This window comes from Crotalus tigris, unplaced genomic scaffold (assembly GCF_016545835.1).
Source record: "Crotalus tigris isolate CLP2741 ecotype Arizona unplaced genomic scaffold, ASM1654583v1 scf7180000024438.1716836, whole genome shotgun sequence".
Taxonomy (NCBI): domain Eukaryota; kingdom Metazoa; phylum Chordata; class Lepidosauria; order Squamata; family Viperidae; genus Crotalus; species Crotalus tigris.
Genome location: NW_024100607.1, coordinates 19,232 through 41,071, shown reverse-complemented (window position 1 = coordinate 41,071; position 21,840 = coordinate 19,232). Strand labels below are relative to the sequence as shown.

The following is a 21,840-nucleotide window of genomic DNA, read 5'->3' as shown; positions in this document are numbered from 1 at the left end:
TTCACTTAGCAAATTCCATAAACTGAGCAGCCAGTTGCACTCATATTTTTGGCAGTGAATTTTTATTAGGCCAATCTTGTTCAACCTGGATGCCTACCACTTGCATGTTTTAATTCTCAGAATTCTCTAATAGATTTCAGGGAATTAGCTGAGATATTTGGAAGACATCTAGATTGGGGAAAGCAATTATAGATCCTATAAGAAGGAAGAGAACCGGTAAAAATATCATCTGAAATGCTTGGGCCTTTTATTCTGGATTGCCCCTTTGCTGGATTGACATATCATACAGAGCAATAATGGGGTCACTTGGCTTTGGTTGTTTGGCATGTGGTGTACACTCAGCTACCATGGTTTGTAAGACATGATATACAGCATGTTGTATAAACTCAGTTATTTGGGGATTGTTCAATAAACCATGGTTAAGCATGTTTTTGCAGAAGCAGAGATATTCATAAATAGCTACTGCTTTTCTCCAGTCTCTTGGCCGGTTGATCTTAATGGAGTGATTGGTACTTCAGCACAAAGGCTAGGATATTATTTCAAAGCCTATAAATTATACGCTTTATGCATTACTGTGGCCTTGTGGATGGCTTCATTTGAATAAAAAGATGAGAGGAGATTGGCCATTGTTATGTTAATTTGGGATTAAAATGTAGCTTATCAAAGACAGTTGCCATAGAGATTAAAATGTTTTAGTATTATAAGATACAGAGAGCAATTCCGTTCCTCTTTATGTAGCATGCTGTTATATGCTATCAGCTTTGTGGCTTACAGAACTTCATCATGGCTGTCTTGTTCTGTCCATAGTTTAACTGTAGATGTATCAATGATTAGTTCCAGAGCGCACATTCTAGATGTTGCACTTATAGTTACATTATAACTTTATTTGCTTGCAGCTTTGATGCCCTTACTGGTGAAATGAAAGGTATGGTCATTGACACTAAGAGTTTTGGTGGCCAATGTCGGAAGGTCTTCAGCGGTGACCGGAGAGAATATTATCGGCTGAGTGAAAATGTCCTTGCTTATACATTTGAGGTGTGATTAGTTTATTTTCCTTATTGATATATTTCTAATCTATCCATGACCAGACATTAAAAGATACCATCTGACATCAGAGATGTTGTGTTAGGACTATATGGAGCTGCTATCTACAGCCTGATAAAGAGCTAATCCAACCTCTTCCTACCAGCAGCTACTAATATCTTTAGTAAGAATAGGAGGTTTTTTTTCCACATAACTGTTTCTTGTTTCCATTGGTTGAATACTTTTTTAACCCAACATCTCACCACTTGTATTATTACCATTAGGCACCATCTGGGTTGCCCATCTGGCAGTGGTCATAAAAAAATAGGAGGAAATTTGCATTTATTGACTGGAGTTAATTTGGTGTTATTCCAATTCAGCAACTTCCAGATGTATTTGAATTAATAGCTCCCAATATTTCCAGACAGGATGCTTGCTGCAAATTCTAGGAGCACCTGTAGCATTTATATCAGCAGTATTTCATCTTGACAAAAGCTGCATTATGGAGGCAATCTATATTCATTTCAAGAGCCAGAATGTAACAGTATTGTTTTTAATGAGTCATCAAATATCTTTTTTTTCTTTGTACAGGTGAAAATTGAGAATGAATTCAATACTGAATTTTACAACAGTAGCTGGTCCTATATGAAAGAGACAGAGGGTCGCGCTAATGGAAATGATTTCCATGACTACAGAGAAAAAGAATATGCAAAAGACCATTCAGAGGTATGTGTTGCTTTGCTTTCTTCCTTCTCTAGTGACAGAAAAGTGAAGCGGACTTATCTTTGGAGGAGAGGTGGTGTCTTTTAGAGCTTTACATTATCTTCAAAATTACTCAGAACAATCTGAAGTCGGCTCTTGTAGCAAAATACAAGTTCAGCTAATATGTTTAGGCCAAGAACTGTTTCCATTTTGCTGGCAGCAGGACCCATTTTGCATTCAAGAGAGGCTCTAGAAAAGAAATAATCAGCTTCCTTACTAATCAAGTATTACACCTAATGTGAAATTGACTAAACTGCTAGTGAATGCAAAGGGGCGTTCTTCATTTTCTAACAAATATCAAAAATATGGTCTGGAAATGGAATGATCTGCAACAGATTTGGGGGTTGCTTTAGTGATGGTAGAGAGGTGCAGAAAGGAGCGTATCCTCTCCTATTCTATTAACAGAAGCTGTTTCCAATGATTCTGCTAGAATCAGTCATCTATAATAGTATATGGAAGATGGGGTGATGGTATGCTGCCAAGAGAATGGTCAAATAAGGCATAGCCAGAAACTGGTAGTAGGCAGAGCAAGAGACTCAGAAGGGACCTCCCTAGCTTCTTGGGCTGTAAAGGATATGTGCTTTCAGTCCTGCAAGATTTTATTTAGGAAGCCTTACAATGAAGTAGAATTAGTGTAATCTATCTGGAAGGCTGACATCATAGTCTATCATCATCATCGTCATGTTGGCTATTCACATTATGTGAATCTCAAACCATTTTCTAAGAGAATAGCATAAATACAAAACTGGAAATTATATCTTAAAAAAACAGAGAAATTACATGCTCATTGGATCAAATAATCAAGATTGACTTGAATCAAGAAAGCATGTAGTAAACTATGTAACCACAAATAATTATCCATTTGTTCATGAAAGACCAGAAGCCCTCCTATATGCCTAATACTTACTCTAATATGTACTCGGTCATAAACAGTGTTCTGGACAGCAAGAAGACGAAGCAACATTTTCCTTTCATTGTCTCACAAATCTCTAATATCAGGTCATTAATAACTCTAACAGAGATTAAGTTCAAGATATGCATGAAAAAATAAGAATGGTATCAGTTGCTGAGAGCATTTGGACTGGTCTTTGGGTCTTGATTCTAGAGCAGGAGTTCCCAACTCTCTGTTTGAAACCTGGCCATGGGAGAAATGGGCAAGCTGAAAAGCTCCACTCGTGCGAGCAGAGGGCACTGGCTCTCACATACGAAGTTGCACTCGCGCGAATGGAGCTTCATGCACCAATGCAAGCACCCTCCGCTCACATGAAGCTCCATTCATGAGAATGGAGGGCGTGTGCACACACCATTCGCTCAAATGAAGCTGTTTGCAGGTGCCTGCCACTCACACGCCTCTCCCATGCTGGGCCGGGCTGCCAAGTTAGAAAGGTTGGGGACTGCCATTGGGAGAGGAGAGGAGAGGTTAGGTTCATTTTGAACCACTGATAGGCTGAGGTGAGTTTTATGTGACTAACTTGAGACAAATGCAGATATTTGCCTGTAAACTTCAAAGTTCTATGTACAAGACTCTGTTTGTATATTACTGAATAGCACATGCAGGATAGCAGGCTCCAATAACTGAATTTTGAAGAGTGCAGGTTGACACTATGACCCGAGTATGGTACATGCAGTGTACCATTCAATTGACATGTCTATCCTCTTTGTATGCTTGTGAAAAAGAGCTGCCTGATTTGTGTCTTATCTTTCCAGAGTAACTATCTTATGGTGATTGAAAATTCAGTGGAAGTTGCACAGTTCCTCAACAATCAACCCACATTTTTAAACCTTGCGGAGTCCTTCTGGCAAGAGCTTTCTAGACTGCCCTCTTTCTATGAGTATAATGCATATCACCAACTAATTGAACTTTATGGAACGCACTTCCTGCATTCTGGATCTTTGGGAGGATATTACAAAGCCATTTTTCATGTCTCTAAAAATAAAGCTAGCTCAAGAGGTAACATTTACTGTACTCATTTGTCAACACCAAGGCTTTATGAGTGAAATGTCTTCTATTTTTGCATGTGGTTTTGGATTCTTACTGGTTTGGTTCAGGCTTCTTTTACAAGTCAAGGAGAAACGTGATCATTTTGTCTTGGAGTTCACTATTTTTATTGGGGGTAGGTTGAGGTGGGAAGAGCTTTTGTAGGTGGTTACACATATTAGTATAGTTTTGAAACTCTCTGTATTTATGTTCTACTGCACAGCTCTGTGCCAGTATCAATATTTCATGTTTTACAGCAGCTTCTACCTTCCTAATAAATTAGAGCAAAGTAGGCAGAGAAAATGACCCATTATGATGAAAACTAAAAGCCACAGCCTGAATATATGCAGTTCTGTATTTAAAGTCATGGCATTGTACAACTAAGTGAGTTTGCTTTTGGTACAATATAGGTGGGTCTTTTCTTACATTTCTACAGCTGCTTCTTGCAGCTACAACATGTTTCTGGAAAAGTTATGGTTGCTTTAAAGATTTGCCATGAGGTTGCTACATTCATGCCCTGTTGTGCTTTAAAACACTTCTGAGAACCAAATGAAAAAAATGCACAATTGTGTTGTAACACAATGCCTAAATCATGCCATATACTAGATCCATTGTTTCTGCGATTTCAAAGAGAGAAAAATAATCATTTTTAAAGTATATCTCTGTGCCTAGGTTACAGACGTTAAAAACTTTCTATCCACTTTGGCCCTGAGACATTGACTTAACCTGTTTAACATTGAAATTCCAGTTCGTTAAACCTTGTCTACATAAAGTTTTCAGCTATAAATAATATTATGTGAATCTCTAGTATGTTATATGGGCATGAAAACAGGGTTATTTCTGGAGTGGTTTGCAGTATGAAATTTCTTGCTAGTTTCATTTAGCAAATGTAAGCATTATGAATATTATTTATTTATTTTGTAAGCATTATGAATTTTATTTTATTTATTTTATTAAGGTATTCCTTAAACCCATTTTTTGTCCTTAACAAAAGTTCATGGCATTACAGGTAGTTCTCAACTTACAACAGTTCATTTAGTGACCTTTCAAAGTTACAAAATGACTAACGATCATTTTTCACACTTATGACTTTTGTAGCATCCCCATGATTATGTGATCAAAATTCAGATGCTTGGAAATTGGTTCATATTTATGCTTGTTGCTGTGTCCCAGGGTCATGTGATCCCCTTTTGCAACCTTTCGACAAGCAAAATCAACGGGGAAGCCAGATTCACTTAACAAAGTGAAGGAAATGATTGGTCCATTAGTGGGTGGAAGTGGCAAGAAGGTGACAAGCAACAGGGAGAAAGCAGAACTATTTAACTCATTTTTTGCATCTGTCTTTACACAAAGGGAAAAAACAGACCAACCTATCAAAAATAGTGCCATAAAAAACAAAACAGAAACACAAGTTAAGAGAGGCAAGAAAATGGTTAGGGAGCACCTGTCCAGCCTAGATGAGTTCAAATCGCCAGGACCAGATGGATTACACCCCAGAGTTCTCAAAGAACTGGCAGATGTGATATCGGAGCCACTGAACTATATTTTTCAAAGATCCTGGAACACAGGGGAACTACCAGAGGACTGGAAAAGAGCTGATGTAGTTCCCATCCTCAAAAAAGGAAAAAAAATGGATCCAGGAAATTACAGACCTATCAGCCTGACCTCAATACCTTGGAAGATCCTGGAAAAGATAATCAAACAACGAATCAACGAAAACCTAGAGGCAAACAAAGTCATTACTAAAAGCCAACATGGGTTTGTCAAAAATAGATCATGCCAGACAAATCTTATTGCATTCTTTGACCAAGTGACAAAATTAGTGGATCAGAGGAATGCTGTGGACATAATTTACTTGGACTTCAGTAAGGCATTTGATAAAGTAGATCACAACCTAATACTTGACAAGATAGAAAAATGTGGGGTAGACAGAACCACCACCAGATGGATCCGTAGCTGGCTGACCGGCCGTACTCAGCGAGTGGTCCTCAATGAAACTGCATCTATATGGAGGGAAGTGTGTAGTGGGGTGCCCCAGGGCTCTGTTCTGGGCCCAGTACTCTTCAACATCTTCATCAACGATTTGGATGAAGGGATAGATGGGGAACTCATCAAATTTGCAGATGACACCAAGCTGGCAGGAATAGCCAACACTCCAGAAGACAGGCTTCAGATACAGAAGGATATGGACAGACTTGAACACTGGGCACTAACTAACAAAATGAAATTCAATGGTGAAAAAAGCAAGGTTCTACATTTAGGCAAGAAAAACCAAATGCACAAGTACAGCATAGGTGGCACCATGCTCAATAGTAGTAACTGTGAGAGGGACCTCGGAGTCCTAGTAGGCAATCACTTAAATATGAGCCAGCAGTGTGCTGCAGCTGCCAAAAAGGCCAACACAGTGCTAGGCTGCATTAACAGAGGGATAGAATCAAGATCACGTGAAGTATTAATACCACTCTTCACTGCCTTGGTAAGGCCACACTTGGAATACTGCATCCAGTTTTGGTCACCACGATGTAAAAAAGATGTTGAGACTCTAGAAAGAGTACAGAGACGAGCAACAAAGATGAGTAGGGGACTGGAGGCTAAAACATATAAGGAACGGTTGCGAGAATTGGGTATGTCTAGTTTAACGAAGAGAAGGACAAGGGGGGACATGATAGCAGTATTCCAATATCTCAGGGGCTGCCATAAAGAAGAGGGAATTAAGCTATTTTCCAAAGCACCTGAAGGCAGGACAAGAAGCAACTGGTGGAAACTAATCAAGGAGAGAAGCAACCTAGAACTAAGGAGAAACTTCCTGACAGTGAGAACAATTAATCAGTGGAAAGCTTGCCTCCAGAAGCAGTAAATGCTCCAATACTGGAAGTTTTTAAGAAGAGACTGGACAGCCACTTGTCCGAAATGGTGTAGGGTTTCCTGCCCGAGCAGGGGGTTGGACTAGATGACCTCCAAGGTCCCTTCCAACTTTACTATTATTATTATTATTATAATCATGTTACTAACTTGTCAACTGCAGTGATTTACTTAACAACTGTGGCAAGACAGGTCGTAAAATGATGCAAAACTCACTTAACAAATGTCTCACTTAGCAACAGAACTTTTGGGCTCAGTTATGGTCATATGTCAAGGACTGCCTGTATTTGGTTTATTGGAGTTCCTTTTCCATCCATGGATTGCTTTTATGAATTCCTGAATTACATAAATTCTATTCGTTATCGAGATAATTTGTTAAAACCGGTGGGTTGCCACTGGTTTTGGCAGAAAAGTAAAATCTTTTAATTCCTAAAGTAAGCATATTTGTTCTGTTTAAATAATAGGGTTAACTTGGGGCCTATAACTCTGCAAGAGCTACCCATCAATCTGCAAAATGAGTGCACTAATCCACTTTAGTACAATGTAACCTATCTGATGGTTGTTTGTTTCATTAGGGCTCAGTCTAACAGATATGCACAAATGCACTACTTCTGGGTACAATTATGTTTTTGTAAAGAAGAAGAAAGTAGAATGTGAAACTCTCAATGAAGTCTTGAAGCAATCTTCAGGTAAGGGACTACAGGTATATTCCCAGGAAAATATGAGAATGTTCACTGTCAGCATTCCATGTTATTAAAGGACTTTAAATAATAGGATGATTCTAGAAATACTAAACTCCTATATTATTGGAGTAAGACATTTCTGCTCATTTCTTTCGAAGTACAAATGCTGTGAGACAATAAGAATCATTTTCTCTTCAAAATAGCCATCTAGAAGGTCACAGCTGTCCACTGCTAGTCTTCCAGTCCATTGTGCCTTAAAAGAGGCTGGGATTCTGTGTTTAAAATAAGGATGTAGTTCTTTTAAGCTCTGTATTTTTATTAAATATAAACTTCTTAAAGAGCACTCATGATTTACAACGATCCTTTTGATGGGGCTCATATTGTTGGGCAATATAAGTTGTTCAACTTTAAAATGCTCTACCTATCTGCCTATCCTTCTAGGAGTCCGCAATGATCAGATTAGAGCTGACCCATATGTAGAGGGAGGGGATCCTGGAACTGTGGCTGGCTTAAGTTTCATAGACGTGAACAATCCAGTGGCAAATACCGAACGATATTCCCGCTGGGCTCATTCAGTGTCTCTTTTTCCTAAAGTTATTAAAAAAAAGGTAAGACTTTGATTGGTTAGATTTGGCACAGCCTTTTGCATAAGCAAAAGCCCAGCATTTTCATACATAAAGATAATTAATGGGATCTTGCTTCTGGTTACCCCATGACTGCTAAATACATAAGGGTCTATGGAACTTGTTTAATATTTTCATTTACTTCATTAGGCCTACCATATTGGCTGTATGCATCCTGATCACTGCTAGATGGCAGCAGAGTGTTTTGTATCTGCTACTATTCTGGTGGTAATTTAGATTTTTGCAGCCTAAATATGTTAGCCCTGTATTTCACATTGTTTCTCAACCTCAGCAACTTTAAGATGTATGGACTTTAACTCCTGAGGTTGAATAAGGCTATCATGAATCTACACCAGGTGTTCTGGGAGTTAGTATGAGGTGCCATCTTGTATATAGAGACAGGCATCCTTCTCTCAAGCGCTTTATAAAAGATGATTCAAACCTTGCAAGATTATCAGATCTTGTTAGATTTTAGAATCTCAGGTCTTAGTAGCATACAATCTCACACCAGATTTTAGCATTTTTTAAAAAAGAAACAATTATATGGGGGCATGTGATTGCTTTTTATGGGAATTGCTGATGTTCTAAATCTTTGTCAACCTTGGCAACTTTAAGATGCATGGACTTCTGGGAGCTGAAGTCTATGCATCTTAAAGTTGCCAAGGCTGAAAAAGACAGCTCTGAAGTCTCGGGTAAGGGTTAGGGTTAGAGTTATGAATTCCTGACCCACATAATCTCTCTACCTAACTATGGCCACCTGATATATATCATCCCAGTAGTCTGTATTGGAGCATCAGCAGCTCTAAGCTGATTTCATTCCTTCCTATTTCAAATAAAAATAAAATGTTTGCTTTGCTTTCCTATATTTTGGTTCCTTAAAATTGCCGTTGACAATAAAAACAGCTTGCTGTTAACTTTGCTAAACAGAAGAGTAACCAAGTGAAAGCAAAGTGATTGTGACCATTTTGCATTTGTCAGCAAATTATTTAAAATATTTTAATTAGTCTAAGTGTCTGGTTGTTTTTACCTTCTGGGCAAGCAGAAATTATACTACGTTAGATATAAACTATGCAAAAATGTACATAGATTTGTACTGAGAATAGCTAGGAGATCTGTTTTAAATGCATATCAGCTATGAACCCACAGAGGCAAATTCTCTTATATTTGAATACCAAACAGCAAGCAGTATCATGGATTACTGATTAATTATAAGTCTCTAAATAACTGTAACCCTTCCCTCCTCTTCCCTCCACCCCCTTCTACAGATTATATTTTTGGTGTCAAAACGCTGCTGTTTTTTTGTCCCTGAAGCATTTGCCTGAATCCTCTTTTACTTTATTTTATGTTATATTATGCAAAGCAGTTGTTCTGTTTTTCATTATTCAGAAATGTTAAACAGATGGTATCTTGCAAGGCAAATGTAATTTCAATTCTTAAAAGGTTTGATTTGCATCAGAATTACTTTTAACTGTGGATTTTATTTTTCTACTTTCCTTTTTTCACTTTTGATATTATTGGTGTGAGGTTTTTTGGTTTGTTTGTTTTTTTAAACTTACCTTAGAAATGTATCTGCCAGCCCTGCACTGAAAAAATGGTTATAGAATAAAAATCTACTTTTAAAGTACTGTGGAACCATAAAAGGGACTTGGGCTGCTGTTAAAAAGTCACAGTTACTGTTAAAAGTTTTGGGATAGGAAATCAGTTTGCAGTGAGGTAACTACTGTACATAAATTAAGTGTATATATAGCAATATCTATCTCTCTGTCTGTATAACAACTTTTCAATATAGCAAAATTATACAATAAAAACAAAAAAAGAAAGAGAAAGGAAATTGATGGGCTTCTGGCAGCATATTCATTTAATGAATTTAATAAAATTATTATTATTAAATTTTACAAAGAGAAACTACACAGTTATGCCTTTCATCCTTCTTTCTATCAAGTAATTGTTATGCTAATCTGTTCCCCATCCTCGTCATGTCTCCATAATCCCCAAATCCCAAGATCAAATCAGTCTTGGCAAAAGGAGAAGGGGCTAATTAGATAGGGTCATTGATGCAGTAGGCGTGAATTTTGGAAAGCTCTTTGAGAGAGTGGGTATATATTCCTTTTGATGTTAATGCAAATGTGAAGTGTTACAGGCAGTGCTCATTATTCTGTGTAGACTTAATTTAGAACTCAAGTTAAGGTATACCAGATGTATCTCACCAGAAAGTGGAATTCTTAACTGTGCCTTCTATATAGCTGGCACCCCTCTATGAGTTGGTGAAGGAAGTACCATGTGCCTCAGTCAAAAAACTGTACCTGAAAAAAGCAATTGAAGACTATTTGAGTGAGAATGACCCCTGCAAGTGCAAGCCATGTCAGAATGGTGGTGAGCCAGCTGTGGAAGGAACTCAGTGCTTGTGTTTTTGCAAGCCATATACCTTTGGAGCAGCTTGTGAACTGGGAACTCTTGTACAAGATCAGCCAGGTAAGTATTTCTTCATTCATAGAAGTCAGGGATTTAATGTAGTCTGGACAACGCGTAACGCTCAGTCTTCTCCACGCTTGATTCTTTATTAGCATCTATTGTATGGTATCACGTTCTGCTATTGTATTTATGAAAAGCAAATGAGCAATCTTGAAACCACATTCTACAAGGAGAAGTTGAAACAAATGTGTATTTTATCCAGCAGAAGTTGAAACAAATGTTCCCAGTTGCTACAGAGGATGGATTTAATACCAGTTGGTGGACATTTCATTAAAGTTGATTTTGGCTATGTACCAGTTACAGAATAACAGAGTTGGAAGGGACCTTAGAGGTCTTCTAGTCCAACCCCCTGCTCAGGCAGGAAACCCTATGCCATTTCAGACAAATCTCTTCTTTAAAAATTCCAGCATTGGAGCATTCACAACTTCTGGAGGCAAATTGTTCCACTGATTAATTGTTCTAACTATCAGGGCAATTAGAACAATCAATCAATGGAACAACTTGCTTCCAGAATAAGGAAGAACAGACTTTTTCTCCTATCTCTTAAAGTAGCACAAGGTCTGAAAATAATTTATATACATTCCTCAAGTACTTAGAGGTAATTGAATCCCAACTGCAAAAGGAGGAAGCTTGGCAGAAAACAAAAGGCATGAGTTAACAGTATGTTTTCAAAGGAAAACAACAACAACAACAGGAGGGCCTTCACAGAATTTAATGTGCTTCCTCCTTTATTAGTTGGAGATGCTAGAAAGTACTGATAGAGGCTCCAGGTCAAGAAAAGACCAAGTCACGTTCAATAAAAGATGAAAACAAAGCATTTTAGAAAAAGAAGAGGAAAAAAGGAGCATTCATTGTAAAAATCCCTCCATTGAAGACTTGGGTTCTGAAGATATTAAAATGAAAAACTGATGGACTTGCATCAGGGGTGTTCTGTCTTATATCTGATATTGCAGTTCCAGACCTGAACATGGGGTTAAATTACAATTTTACAATGGGTGAACTTTTCTTTCACATTACAGGAGTCATTAATGGAGGCTGGAGCTGTTGGTCTTCTTGGAGCCCATGTACTAATGGAAGGAAGTCCAGAAGTCGGAGTTGTAATAATCCTTCCCCAAGGGGTGGTGGAAAATCTTGCATTGGTGAAAGCTTTCAAAACCCTCAGTGTGAGGATGAAGAGTTGCAATATTTTCGGTAGGAATACTATTGATAATCAATTTAAGATCAACATACAAAAGTATTTTTAACATTGATGCATGCTATCACACACAAGGCTATTCAGCATTAAATATATTAAAATTATTATCAATTGCAGAGAGGATTATATGTATATATATATGTGTGTGTGTGTGTGTGTATATATATATATATATATATATATATATATATATATATATATATATATATATTAAGAATATTAAAAACAAAACAGTGATTCCTGGGTAGACTCATATTAAACAATAAAATATACGAACACCAGGAAGTTATAAAACTATAAAAAGTTTTAATAAAACCAGAATAAAACCAAGCTTTTGCTGGCATCTGCCAGCATCATCAGGGTAGTCTCCAGTCAATGGGAGAAGCTATTTATAGATGTGGCGTTCTTTGCGCCCGGCTTATTGACCTCGTCATGGGTCCCAGCCAATCCGCCTGCATTTTGATCGTAGTTTCTGTGTTGCAAGTTGTAATTTCCTCACTTTCCTTACTTGTGCTGGTACCGCAGCTCTTCCTCCCTTCTTTGCATACCTGTAAGTCGGGGGGACTCCTTAATTCCACGTAATTAGATGCGCACTGTCTGTGTTTATGTTGTTTATTCTCCTCATCCTCCTTCTTGGTACTCCCTATTTTTCTTCTCCCCCTATTTCTTTGTTTACGATCCTCTTTCAAAACTATATCCTCATTGTTTGTCTCTGTAGTTTTATAACTTCCTGGTGTTCATATATTTTATTGTTTTTATATATATATATATATATATATATATATATATATATATATATATATATATATATATATAGTGCTGTATGTTACACCCTGTTGCCCAAATATGGGAGAGAGAAATCTTTTGCCTTGTATCAGCTCAAACTAGAGCCATCCACAGGCAGCAGTCACAACTGTGACATCATATACATTTCTAAAATTTGGATTGCTAGCAAAGAATTAAGGGAGAACTGGAATAGCTATTTTGAACTCTTTAGCTCTTTTCAACCAGACATACCCTTCTGATTCGAACCTGGGCTGTCTGCATGTTAGGCAGATGTATTAACCTCTAGGCCACAGGCTCTGTCTCACTTTTGCCAGCTGTGTTAGGGAGGGAAGAAATAGCTATTCCAGTTCTCCCTTAATTCTTTGCTAGCAATCCAAGTTTTAGAAATATATATATAATATTGATGTTGAATAATCTTGTGAAATAGTGTCTTCAATTAGAACCTTCTCTGCCATAGTCCCCTCATTCTGGGACATTTTACTCCCAGGGGCTAGATGGGCCGCCACTTTTCTGGCCATTGGAAGGAGAGTTAAGATCTGGCTCTGTCAATTGTCATGGGGGAACTTAAGAGCAATATGCAACCCTGGCGGTGGTTGATGATATGAGGCTGCTCCCTCTGCCTCTGCAACTTTTTAATAGCTAAATTTTTAACATTGTTTTTGTTTGAACTCTTTTTGTTTATGCTTTTATATTACAGTACATTTTTTATTGTAAACCGACCCAGAGTCACTTAAGTGAGATGGAAAATGTAGAAATGCAATAAATGAGGAAGAGAGAGAGAAATATAGATAGATAGATAGATAGATAGATAGATAGATAGATAGATAGATAGACAGACAGACAGACAGACAGACAGACAGACAGACAGACAGACAGACAGACATAGATGACAGATAGAAAAGCAAAGCATTTTGAAATGAAAGGTGACAAATATATCATGTTTTGCTTTATAGAACAATAGAGCCACACTGCTTTGATACTTCTGGAACTGTCAGAGAATCCTGCCCATCACCGCCTCACTTGGAAAATGGATATGTTCAAGTAGGTAAAACATAAAAGAATGTTATTTGTATTCCAAATTTGTGTGCAATCCAGAGCTGTAACTTAGACTATTATCTTATACTGACTTATTCAGAAAAAAGCCCCATATCTGGTATTCTTTGGTGCATTGGCATGGCAACACTCTGATTTTCCTGTTAGCATGACCCTGGTAGTTCAACCCCTTGGGAAGGACACTTGAATAAGACAGCTAGAACAGAAGGACCACAATTCTTTGACATACTACTTTCCATCTACTGAAGTATTTTCTCTCTTTACCTTTTTCTGTCCCTCTTTTTGGAAGATACGCAAGAAGTTCTGACTTCTTAACTACTTTCACCAAAGGTGCAGAGACTATTCTACTGCTAGAGGTTTTTTTTTTGCAGTTTTATTACTGTTCTGCAGAAACACGTACTTAATTCCAACTTTACTGATATTTTAAAAATGCATAAACCAAAGAAAAAGAAACTACTGTTGTATTGTTTGATATATTCTGTAAGAATATTCTGCATATAAAGATTTGTTTGTTTGTTTGGTTCAATGGTTCTCAAGGTTGTTGGTTTTTCCTAGGATGCTGATTCATTCTATCCTGTGGGGAAAAGCATCCATTATGCTTGCACCACTGGATATGTAATTGTAGGAAACCCAGTTGCTACCTGTGCTGAAGGCTTGAAATGGACCATTGGAGAAATCAGCTGCCAGAGTATGTATAAAAAGAGCAGAGTATTGCTGGAGCAGACCAAAAGTCTGTTTAGTCCTGTATCTGTTCCCATTATGGTCAAATAGATAACTTTAGGACGACTGTAAGTAGGATATAAATATAATATCACTATTTGGATGGTATTCCCTAAAGATTGGTATTGGGAGGAATAAGCCCTTTCAACTAGAAGAAACAATATTTGTTGATATCCATTAGGACAGTGTTTCTCAACCTCCCCAACCTCATTCTCATAATTTCCCAGACAGAGTTGAAATTCATACATCTTACAAACTATTGCAATTGAGAAACACTGCATTAGGGTATTGACTTCACTGGATTTTCTTACCAACTTGTCAGGTATTGATAGGAAAGGAAATGGCCTTGATCCAGAGTTTTAAATATATACTAGGTAAAGAAGTACTTCTTTTTATCTTTCTCCAATTTCCCATCATTAGCTTTAACTTTAGAGCCAATGTGGTGTAATAACATGTTTTCCCAAAAGTAAACCCTACTCCAAAAGTAAGCCCCAGCTGATTTTTGGGGTGGGAGGGAGTGGGTCTAATATAAGCCCTACCCCGAAAGTAAGCCCTAGTGTGGGGTGAGGCGAGTTGGCCCAGATCTTCCATGCGACCACTGGAGCACCCCCCATTGCCGGTCCACCAGCATCCGCTGGCAAAGGCCTCTGGCAGGCCAGCAGCAGGGGGGCCCTATGGCGATCACTTGGAAGATCTGGGCCAACTCGCCCTGCGCCAGGTAGGAGCAACCCAGAGCAGCATAGCCAGGAGGGCAAAGAGCCCCGTGAGGCCAAAACAGCACCAGGTTCAACCCTTAGCTTAGCGCCTCAGCACCGAGTAGGCGTGCAGACTGGCGCTCAGCAGCCCAAAGGCGAAGGCATGGGCAGTGCAGTTCCACCAACAGCCGCTGGCGAAGGGCCCTGGAAATTATACTCCAATGTGATTGGAAAATTTCAGAAGATCATTTGAATCTCTTCACATATAACTGCATATGCTTGGATAAAATATAGCCCAGTTTTAGTTCTGCAATATTAGTCCTCAGTTTACAGGTCGGGATCTAATCTGGGTCAACATTATTTATCACCCACATTATAAAAGAATAAAAGTCATGTGGACAAGAACAGAAAATAGGGGAAAAATTAGAAAAAAAACACAGAAAAAAATAGATGTGCAGTACATACAATTTATACAACACACTCATATCACTTCTATTATTTTCTGATCCAGTTTTAAGATGCAGCTAAAAAAGGTAACATCTACTGTCTTCAACAGGAAAATAGAAAACAGCAATTGAAAATATTTGTGTCTTTGCCTCTTTCTTTTTTCTTAGAAACAGCTTGTCTTTTACCAAGGTTTGAAGGAAGACTGAGAGGAAATCCACTGAAGCCTTCCTATCAGATTGGAGAGAAAATTCACCTGTCCTGCCCAAATGACATGCAGCTGGTAGGATCATCTCTTCTTCTGTGTGAACCTAGTCTGAAATGGTCTCCTGACCTTGCTCAAATCCACTGCCAAAACCAAGGTATGATTCAGTTCTAAATAGTTAAAAAAATAGCACCAGTTTAGTAGATGCTATCACCACCACCATCATCATCTATGCCTCGTAAGCTAATTAGCTATCTTTAGAGGTGGTAGAGACACAAATATTGTTCTTAATCCAGTTGCTAATCCAGCAAACTGTTATACATGAAATGAAGGGAGCTTTTTGTCTCTGGTAGCAAAACGTCTTAAGCCAGCCCTGATCCAAACACTGCTTGTCCTAAGTGTAGTATGTATACTTTATATTCCTCAAAATTAATGAATGAAGTTTATATCAATGAACTTTTCTTCAAGGTCAAGTATGTACCCTCCATTTTTTGCTTGAGTGCAATAATTGTATTCCATGAAGTGATTGCTTCTGATGAGCCAATTTGCAGTCAAAAAATTTCTTTTAATCTCTATTTTTCTTCCAATGATAGGAAGCTGGGTTTCAGAAGACTAAAAGGGGGCCCTAAAAATATAAGAGTTATTTTGTATGTTATATGTATGTGTATAAAACAACAGCATATCCTAAAATGCAAATATTAAAATTGGATAGGTATTGGATGGCAGTGGATGGTGGAACATAATTTTTGTTTTAATCATGATCAAAGAGCAATAGTTTAAACCGGGGGTGTCCAACCTTGACAATGACAAATCTAAGATTTGTAGATTTCAACTGCCAAAATTTCCCAGCCAGTCTGGGGAATTCTGGCAGTTAAAGTCCACATGTCTTAAAGTTTCCAGAGTTGGACACCCCTGGTTTAAACCTTCCTATAATTGCAGTAGCCATAGAGTACATTTAATGAAGTGATTATAAGCACAGTTGTTATGTAGTTGGACTCTCAATAGCCATAAAACTGCCCCAGCTCTAAAAGTTAAGCCCTAATTTTGTCATTAAAGTATAAATAATAATAATAAATTTATTGTCACTTTAAATGTACACCAATTGGCATACATCAAAACGAAATTTCGTTGCATATAGTTCTCAAAGGGTCACCACCTCCGATATACACTCCTTGTTTGTGGCAAGCTCAAGTTTCAGATCGTCCATTTTAGTGTCTAGGGAGCGAACGATGGCAAACAGGACAGATGGAAACAGAGCTCTATGTGGATTAGCCCTCAAATTAGCTTGTATTCCTGCACAACAATCTTGCCTCCTTTCCTTTTTCTGATCCTGACTCTTCCATCTTTTCCTTAAAGAGGCCTTGCTTCTTTTCGCCCCTGGAGAATGCTGCCACCATCACCAACTCCTCCAAAAGCCTCTCTCCCTTCCTCTGGGCCTGCCGGCAGCCTCATCCAGTTCCTTCGCTCCGTAAGCCCCGGAACCTCTCCTCCTCTGCCTCCTTTGGAAACAGCTCTGATTTGCAATAGAATCCATTGCTGGGCCAGCAGTCAGACCTTGCTGCTGGCAGAACAATTTCAAACAGCACCAACGACTTTTTTTTTGAATATATTTTATTAGTTTTTTAATTTAGCAAAAGATATTTAAGACACACTGTGGTGTTTGGGTAAGCAAACATTCCAAGGTAAAAAAAAAAAAAACATACAAAAACAGCTCAACTTAATACATTCGCTATCATCTCTCTATTTCTCACAGATAACATAATAGATTTAATATATTCTGTTTCTAGTTTAAGTTTCTATTACTACTCAACATGTTTTAAAGCTTTATCAATTTAGAATTACCATAATCAAATATTGTTTTACATCAACAAATTATCACTTCAAATATCTCTACCAAATATATTAAAATTCTTAATCTCTCTCAGCCCTCTTTTTATCAGCAATCTCATTCATTTTTTCTTCCAATGATAACTAACTTAATTAAAAAAAACAATGTTAAACCTTAATTCCTTTCAATTCATTACACAAATTTCAAATTCCATTCAATTAATTATCATACCTTATCAACCATAAAGCCAAGGTTCTTTTTTCCAAACAAATTTCCATACAGCAAAAAAAACGACTTTTAACGGTCTCACCAACAGTTCTGAAACAGCTAGAAACTCGCCATGCCAGCAAAGATTGTCAGTTGTATGTTACCTTAGTTCTACCACATTGCTCAAACACATCAAAACCTTCCTGATCATGTGGCCCATATCCCTTAATATCCCTCCCAAAACTTTTCACCTTCAAGAGCCAATGCAGCCGCAGCCGATCCAGGCGCTGCCATCATATCCCTTATTCACAATTGGTCCATGTATCCTCCCCTGATGAAACTCCTGAGGCTGTGCTGGCTTTGGCTTCCCATTTTCTCCTAGTGATGCTATGTTTCTTCTTACATTTCAGTTGTTCCTCCAGTTACACATCCAACAGTGATTCAGTGCCAACCATGGGAGAGAGTTTATCAGACTCAGTGTGTTTGTAAGTTGCCGAACGAATGCAGGTGAGTGGATTTAACAGATACGCCATTTCGGTTAAATTAAAATTTTAAATGTGTGAGTCTTGGATGAATTAAAAAGTTTGGTGCTTCATTTGCAAAAAAACGAACTTATCTTCATAGTTGGATAGAACTGCTTGAGGAGTTACCTTGAAGTTCGGAGGAGGAGTGGATGGTTTGGAGGTGTTTGAATAGACTGTGCACTGATTTGGCTAAAATTAAAGACCCCATGGGTTTTCCATGAGGACAAGGATATTTACTGTGAATGTGGCACTATTCAAACAAATATCCATCTTTTACAGTGCCCACTGGGAGCAACATGCACACAGATGACTTGCTGGCATAACCCTGCCATTAACATGGCCTGGCATTGAGCTAGAACGATATAAAATTCTGTTTTATTAAAGTTTTTAAATCAATAATTTCCCCCTTTTAGTTCCTGCATTTTTGACACAAGATGAGTTGAGCTTGATCTGAGGAAATGATTTCTATTTACCCTTCCTCTCCTGCCGAAACAGTGAATGTGAAGTGCTTACGGGAGAGGTGGGAGGAAGGCAATCCTGTCCTTAGATAGTTGACAGTTTCCAGCCCCAGGCTACATCTGAACTTGCCCTTGAATTCCACCATAAAGTCAGAAAATGTATGGAGATTGAGGACATCATACTAGTCAATGAATGTATGCAGCTAATTTATATTAAAGACAATTCACATGATTAAATTCCATTTGTGTAATACTGTCCTCTTTTGGCATATTAAGAATTGCAATTTGGCAGCAGAGCTTGGAGGTTTCACCCTAAGCTTTCAAGGACTTCATGCAGCCTGGAGGATTCAGACAGTGTGTACCTGCTGTTAAAAGTCAGAAAAGTGTTGTGGATGATTTGCTGGAGTTATTTTTTTTCTTTCCAGCTCTTCGCTGGATGTCTGTGCTACTGACCCCAAAACTCAGAGGAGCATATGGCTAACTATTTGCAAGCTACATGCCCTTGAATGTAGGGATAGGCAATACATTTTAGTGGGTGAGGAAAACTGCAAAGACCGTACTGTACCTGAGCGAAGTTGTGATTCCTGTCAATTGTGGGAAGATTGTGATGGTAAGAGATTTTTCCTTACTTACAAAAGCTAGAGACTGTAAATTTGGATCTGTCTCTGATAAAGAGTCAGGGTGATTATTGCCCCCACTCCCCCCAATTTCATTCAAGTTGACCCTAGAGGGATTTTTTGTCCCTTCAGAATTGCTAAAAAATGTTCTCACATTTCCCATTTTAGCAATAGCAATAACACCTAGACTTATATATCTCTTCACAGTGCTTTTTAGCACTCTCTAAGCAGTTTACAGAGTCAGTATATTGCCCCCAACAATCTGCATCTTCATTTTACCAACCTCAGAAGGATGGAAGGCTGAGTCAACCTTGAGAATAGAACTGCCAAACTGCTGGCAGCCGGCAGTCAGCAGAAATAGCCAGCAGTACTGCATTCTAACCATTGCGCCACCACAGCTCAGTTATGCCCTTCAAAGTACTCAGAGGGAAAATTATCAAGGCAAAGAGCAGAGGAAGGAATTAGGACCAAGCAATATCTTACAAAACCTAGCTTGATCTAGTGATTAAAACACTGGGTTACAAACCAGGAGACTGTGAGTTCTAGTCCTGCCTTAGGCACAAAGCTAGTTGGTGATGTTAAGCTGGTCAGTCTCTCAGTCCTGAAAAACAAACAATGGCAAATCACTGCTGAAATCCTGCCATGAAAACGTGACATGAATTTGTCCAGGCAGTCACTGGAATTCAACCACACATGTGCACACACTGACTATTATATCTATGGCTGCTTCTTGTTTTATCCTGGAAGTGAGGTATCTGCAGGGAGTCTTCAGAAAAATCAAACTGGTAGCTACAACAGTGTGATCAAATATCTGTTTTTTTATGTGTGTTGCATATATATAAACACATGACACACATAAAAAATAACTGGAGCTTTGATCACATCATCTTGGCCACCAGCTTAACTTTTTCTGACCATACTCTGTGGTTACCCTTGCCTGGGAGAATACTTTAGACCAGTGGTAGGCAACCTCGGCTCTTTTATGACTCATGGACTTCAACTCCCAGAATTCCTGAGTCAGCATAGTTCTAGACTGTTGATGAAAACTCTAATATATCTTTCAAGCCATAAACATATTAATTTGGCTTTTTTTAAAACTAATACTCTCACTTCAACAATTGGTTGAAGTTGGTTGGTTTGTGTATTACAGATCTGATTTTCTGCTTTCATTACATTAACCTCCTACTTTGCAACTGTTCATTATTTAGAGTCCACCAACACATGCACATGCAGAGAAGCTGGACAATGCGGTGAAACTGGAACAAGCATTTGTGTCAGTGTGAATGGAAGTCCTGACCAACAGACTATGACTGAATGCGAGGCCGGCATCCTTAGATGCAGTGGAGAGAATGTCAGTGTAATTAGCATAAGACCTTGTCTTATACAACAAACTTCCCAATAATTAATGTCATTGGTAATAGAACTGGGTGAACAATGTGATTAACAATGAAGAGGCAAAAAAGTAGAGACAGTGCTATTGAAATTTGCAAAATATCTCTTTCTGTTAAATAATACATGACAAGAAAGGTTTGCAAATATTTTACTGGTGTATATTCTCTTCCCAAATAAAAGTTGGAAAATAATCAGCCCACTCAATTTTATATGGATTTTATCCATATTGCAGGAATATCCCCAAATTTAGAGCAGCCCAGTAGGAAAAAGATATTCAACATTTTCTGATCAGGAATCACTTTTGGCCTCACTGATAAGGCTAAAGACCACATTCCAAAAAATAATAGCTGAGAAAAAGACCTTAAAACTAATTAAGTATTATTTTGTTTGCAAATTAACTGCTGTTAATGTAATTACTTTTAGTTATACAGTATTTTTAATAATTTCCACTTCTATAGGCCTGGGAATTTAAATTGAGTACTTCTGCACTAAGGGATAAAGAAAATTTTGACTAGCTAACAACTGTAATGATGTTAGCATTTGGCAGGCTAACAGTTGTGTGTAGCGGTCTGCATTCTGCCTGGCAGATGGTTCTGGACACCTGACATAACCCACATCTCTTTCACCTTGTCTTACTAAAACAAAGAAAGAGATGTTGGGGTTGTAGATCTCTTTAACAATCCTGAAATATTCTGCTTCTGGACTTTTTGCTTGAAATTGAAATCACTTTGACTGTATGTTTTAATGATCAGAATGACTTTGTTGTTATATAAATGGCTTGAAATGTTGAGAAATGTGAGACTAAAGGTTGAGTTGTAATTTTTTTTTTTTTGTACTCTACTGCACTGAACAAAGTTAGAAGTTGCACCTGTTATTGTGTTACTTTCTCTTTGCACCTTTCTCTTAACTTTCTAACTTTTCTTTTTGTAGCTTTATCTTACAATAAACTTTGATAAAATTTTTGAACAAACAATCCTGAAATATTCACAGAAGTTGACTTTTCATGTCAATAAATCATGTTTTAAAAATTGCGGCAGTGTGATTTCTGTTCACAAGCCTTACCTTTATTGATCTGTGAACAAGCTCAAAAGAATTTCAGCAAGTTTGGAGTTCAGCAAACATGAAACTCAATAGTGATAGAGTAACAACAATTGTTGTACAGCTTAGGGATAAGGGATCATCAGTCCATGTGCTAAAAAGAGCAATCAGCCTTTAAAGGAAGCCTTCATCCTGCAACACTTAGATCTAAATGAACCTAATGATAAAAGCCAATAGAGCAGGGGTCTTCAAACTTGGCAACTTTAAGACTTATG

At 38.0% G+C, this 21,840-nt stretch overlaps 1 protein-coding gene across 3 annotated transcripts in view; it reads left to right on the top strand.

Annotated features, from left to right (window-relative positions):
• Positions 1 to 21,557, top strand: part of C7 (complement C7) — a 42,976-nt gene extending 21,419 nt beyond the window's left edge. For all 3 annotated transcript variants that reach the window (XM_039331825.1, XM_039331824.1, XM_039331822.1), the window contains exons 6-18: positions 897 to 1,035; positions 1,615 to 1,749; positions 3,493 to 3,736; positions 7,201 to 7,314; positions 7,750 to 7,916; positions 10,175 to 10,403; positions 11,423 to 11,594; positions 13,338 to 13,425; positions 13,993 to 14,125; positions 15,467 to 15,658; positions 17,947 to 18,043; positions 18,944 to 19,128; positions 20,344 to 21,557. In XM_039331825.1, the coding sequence (XP_039187759.1) occupies positions 897 to 1,035; positions 1,615 to 1,749; positions 3,493 to 3,736; positions 7,201 to 7,314; positions 7,750 to 7,916; positions 10,175 to 10,403; positions 11,423 to 11,594; positions 13,338 to 13,425; positions 13,993 to 14,125; positions 15,467 to 15,658; positions 17,947 to 18,043; positions 18,944 to 19,128; positions 20,344 to 20,537 (2,089 nt within the window). In that variant the 3' untranslated portion in view covers positions 20,538 to 21,557. The remainder of the gene's footprint in view (positions 1 to 896; positions 1,036 to 1,614; positions 1,750 to 3,492; positions 3,737 to 7,200; positions 7,315 to 7,749; positions 7,917 to 10,174; positions 10,404 to 11,422; positions 11,595 to 13,337; positions 13,426 to 13,992; positions 14,126 to 15,466; positions 15,659 to 17,946; positions 18,044 to 18,943; positions 19,129 to 20,343) is intronic.
• The last annotated feature ends 283 nt before the right edge of the window (positions 21,558 to 21,840 follow it).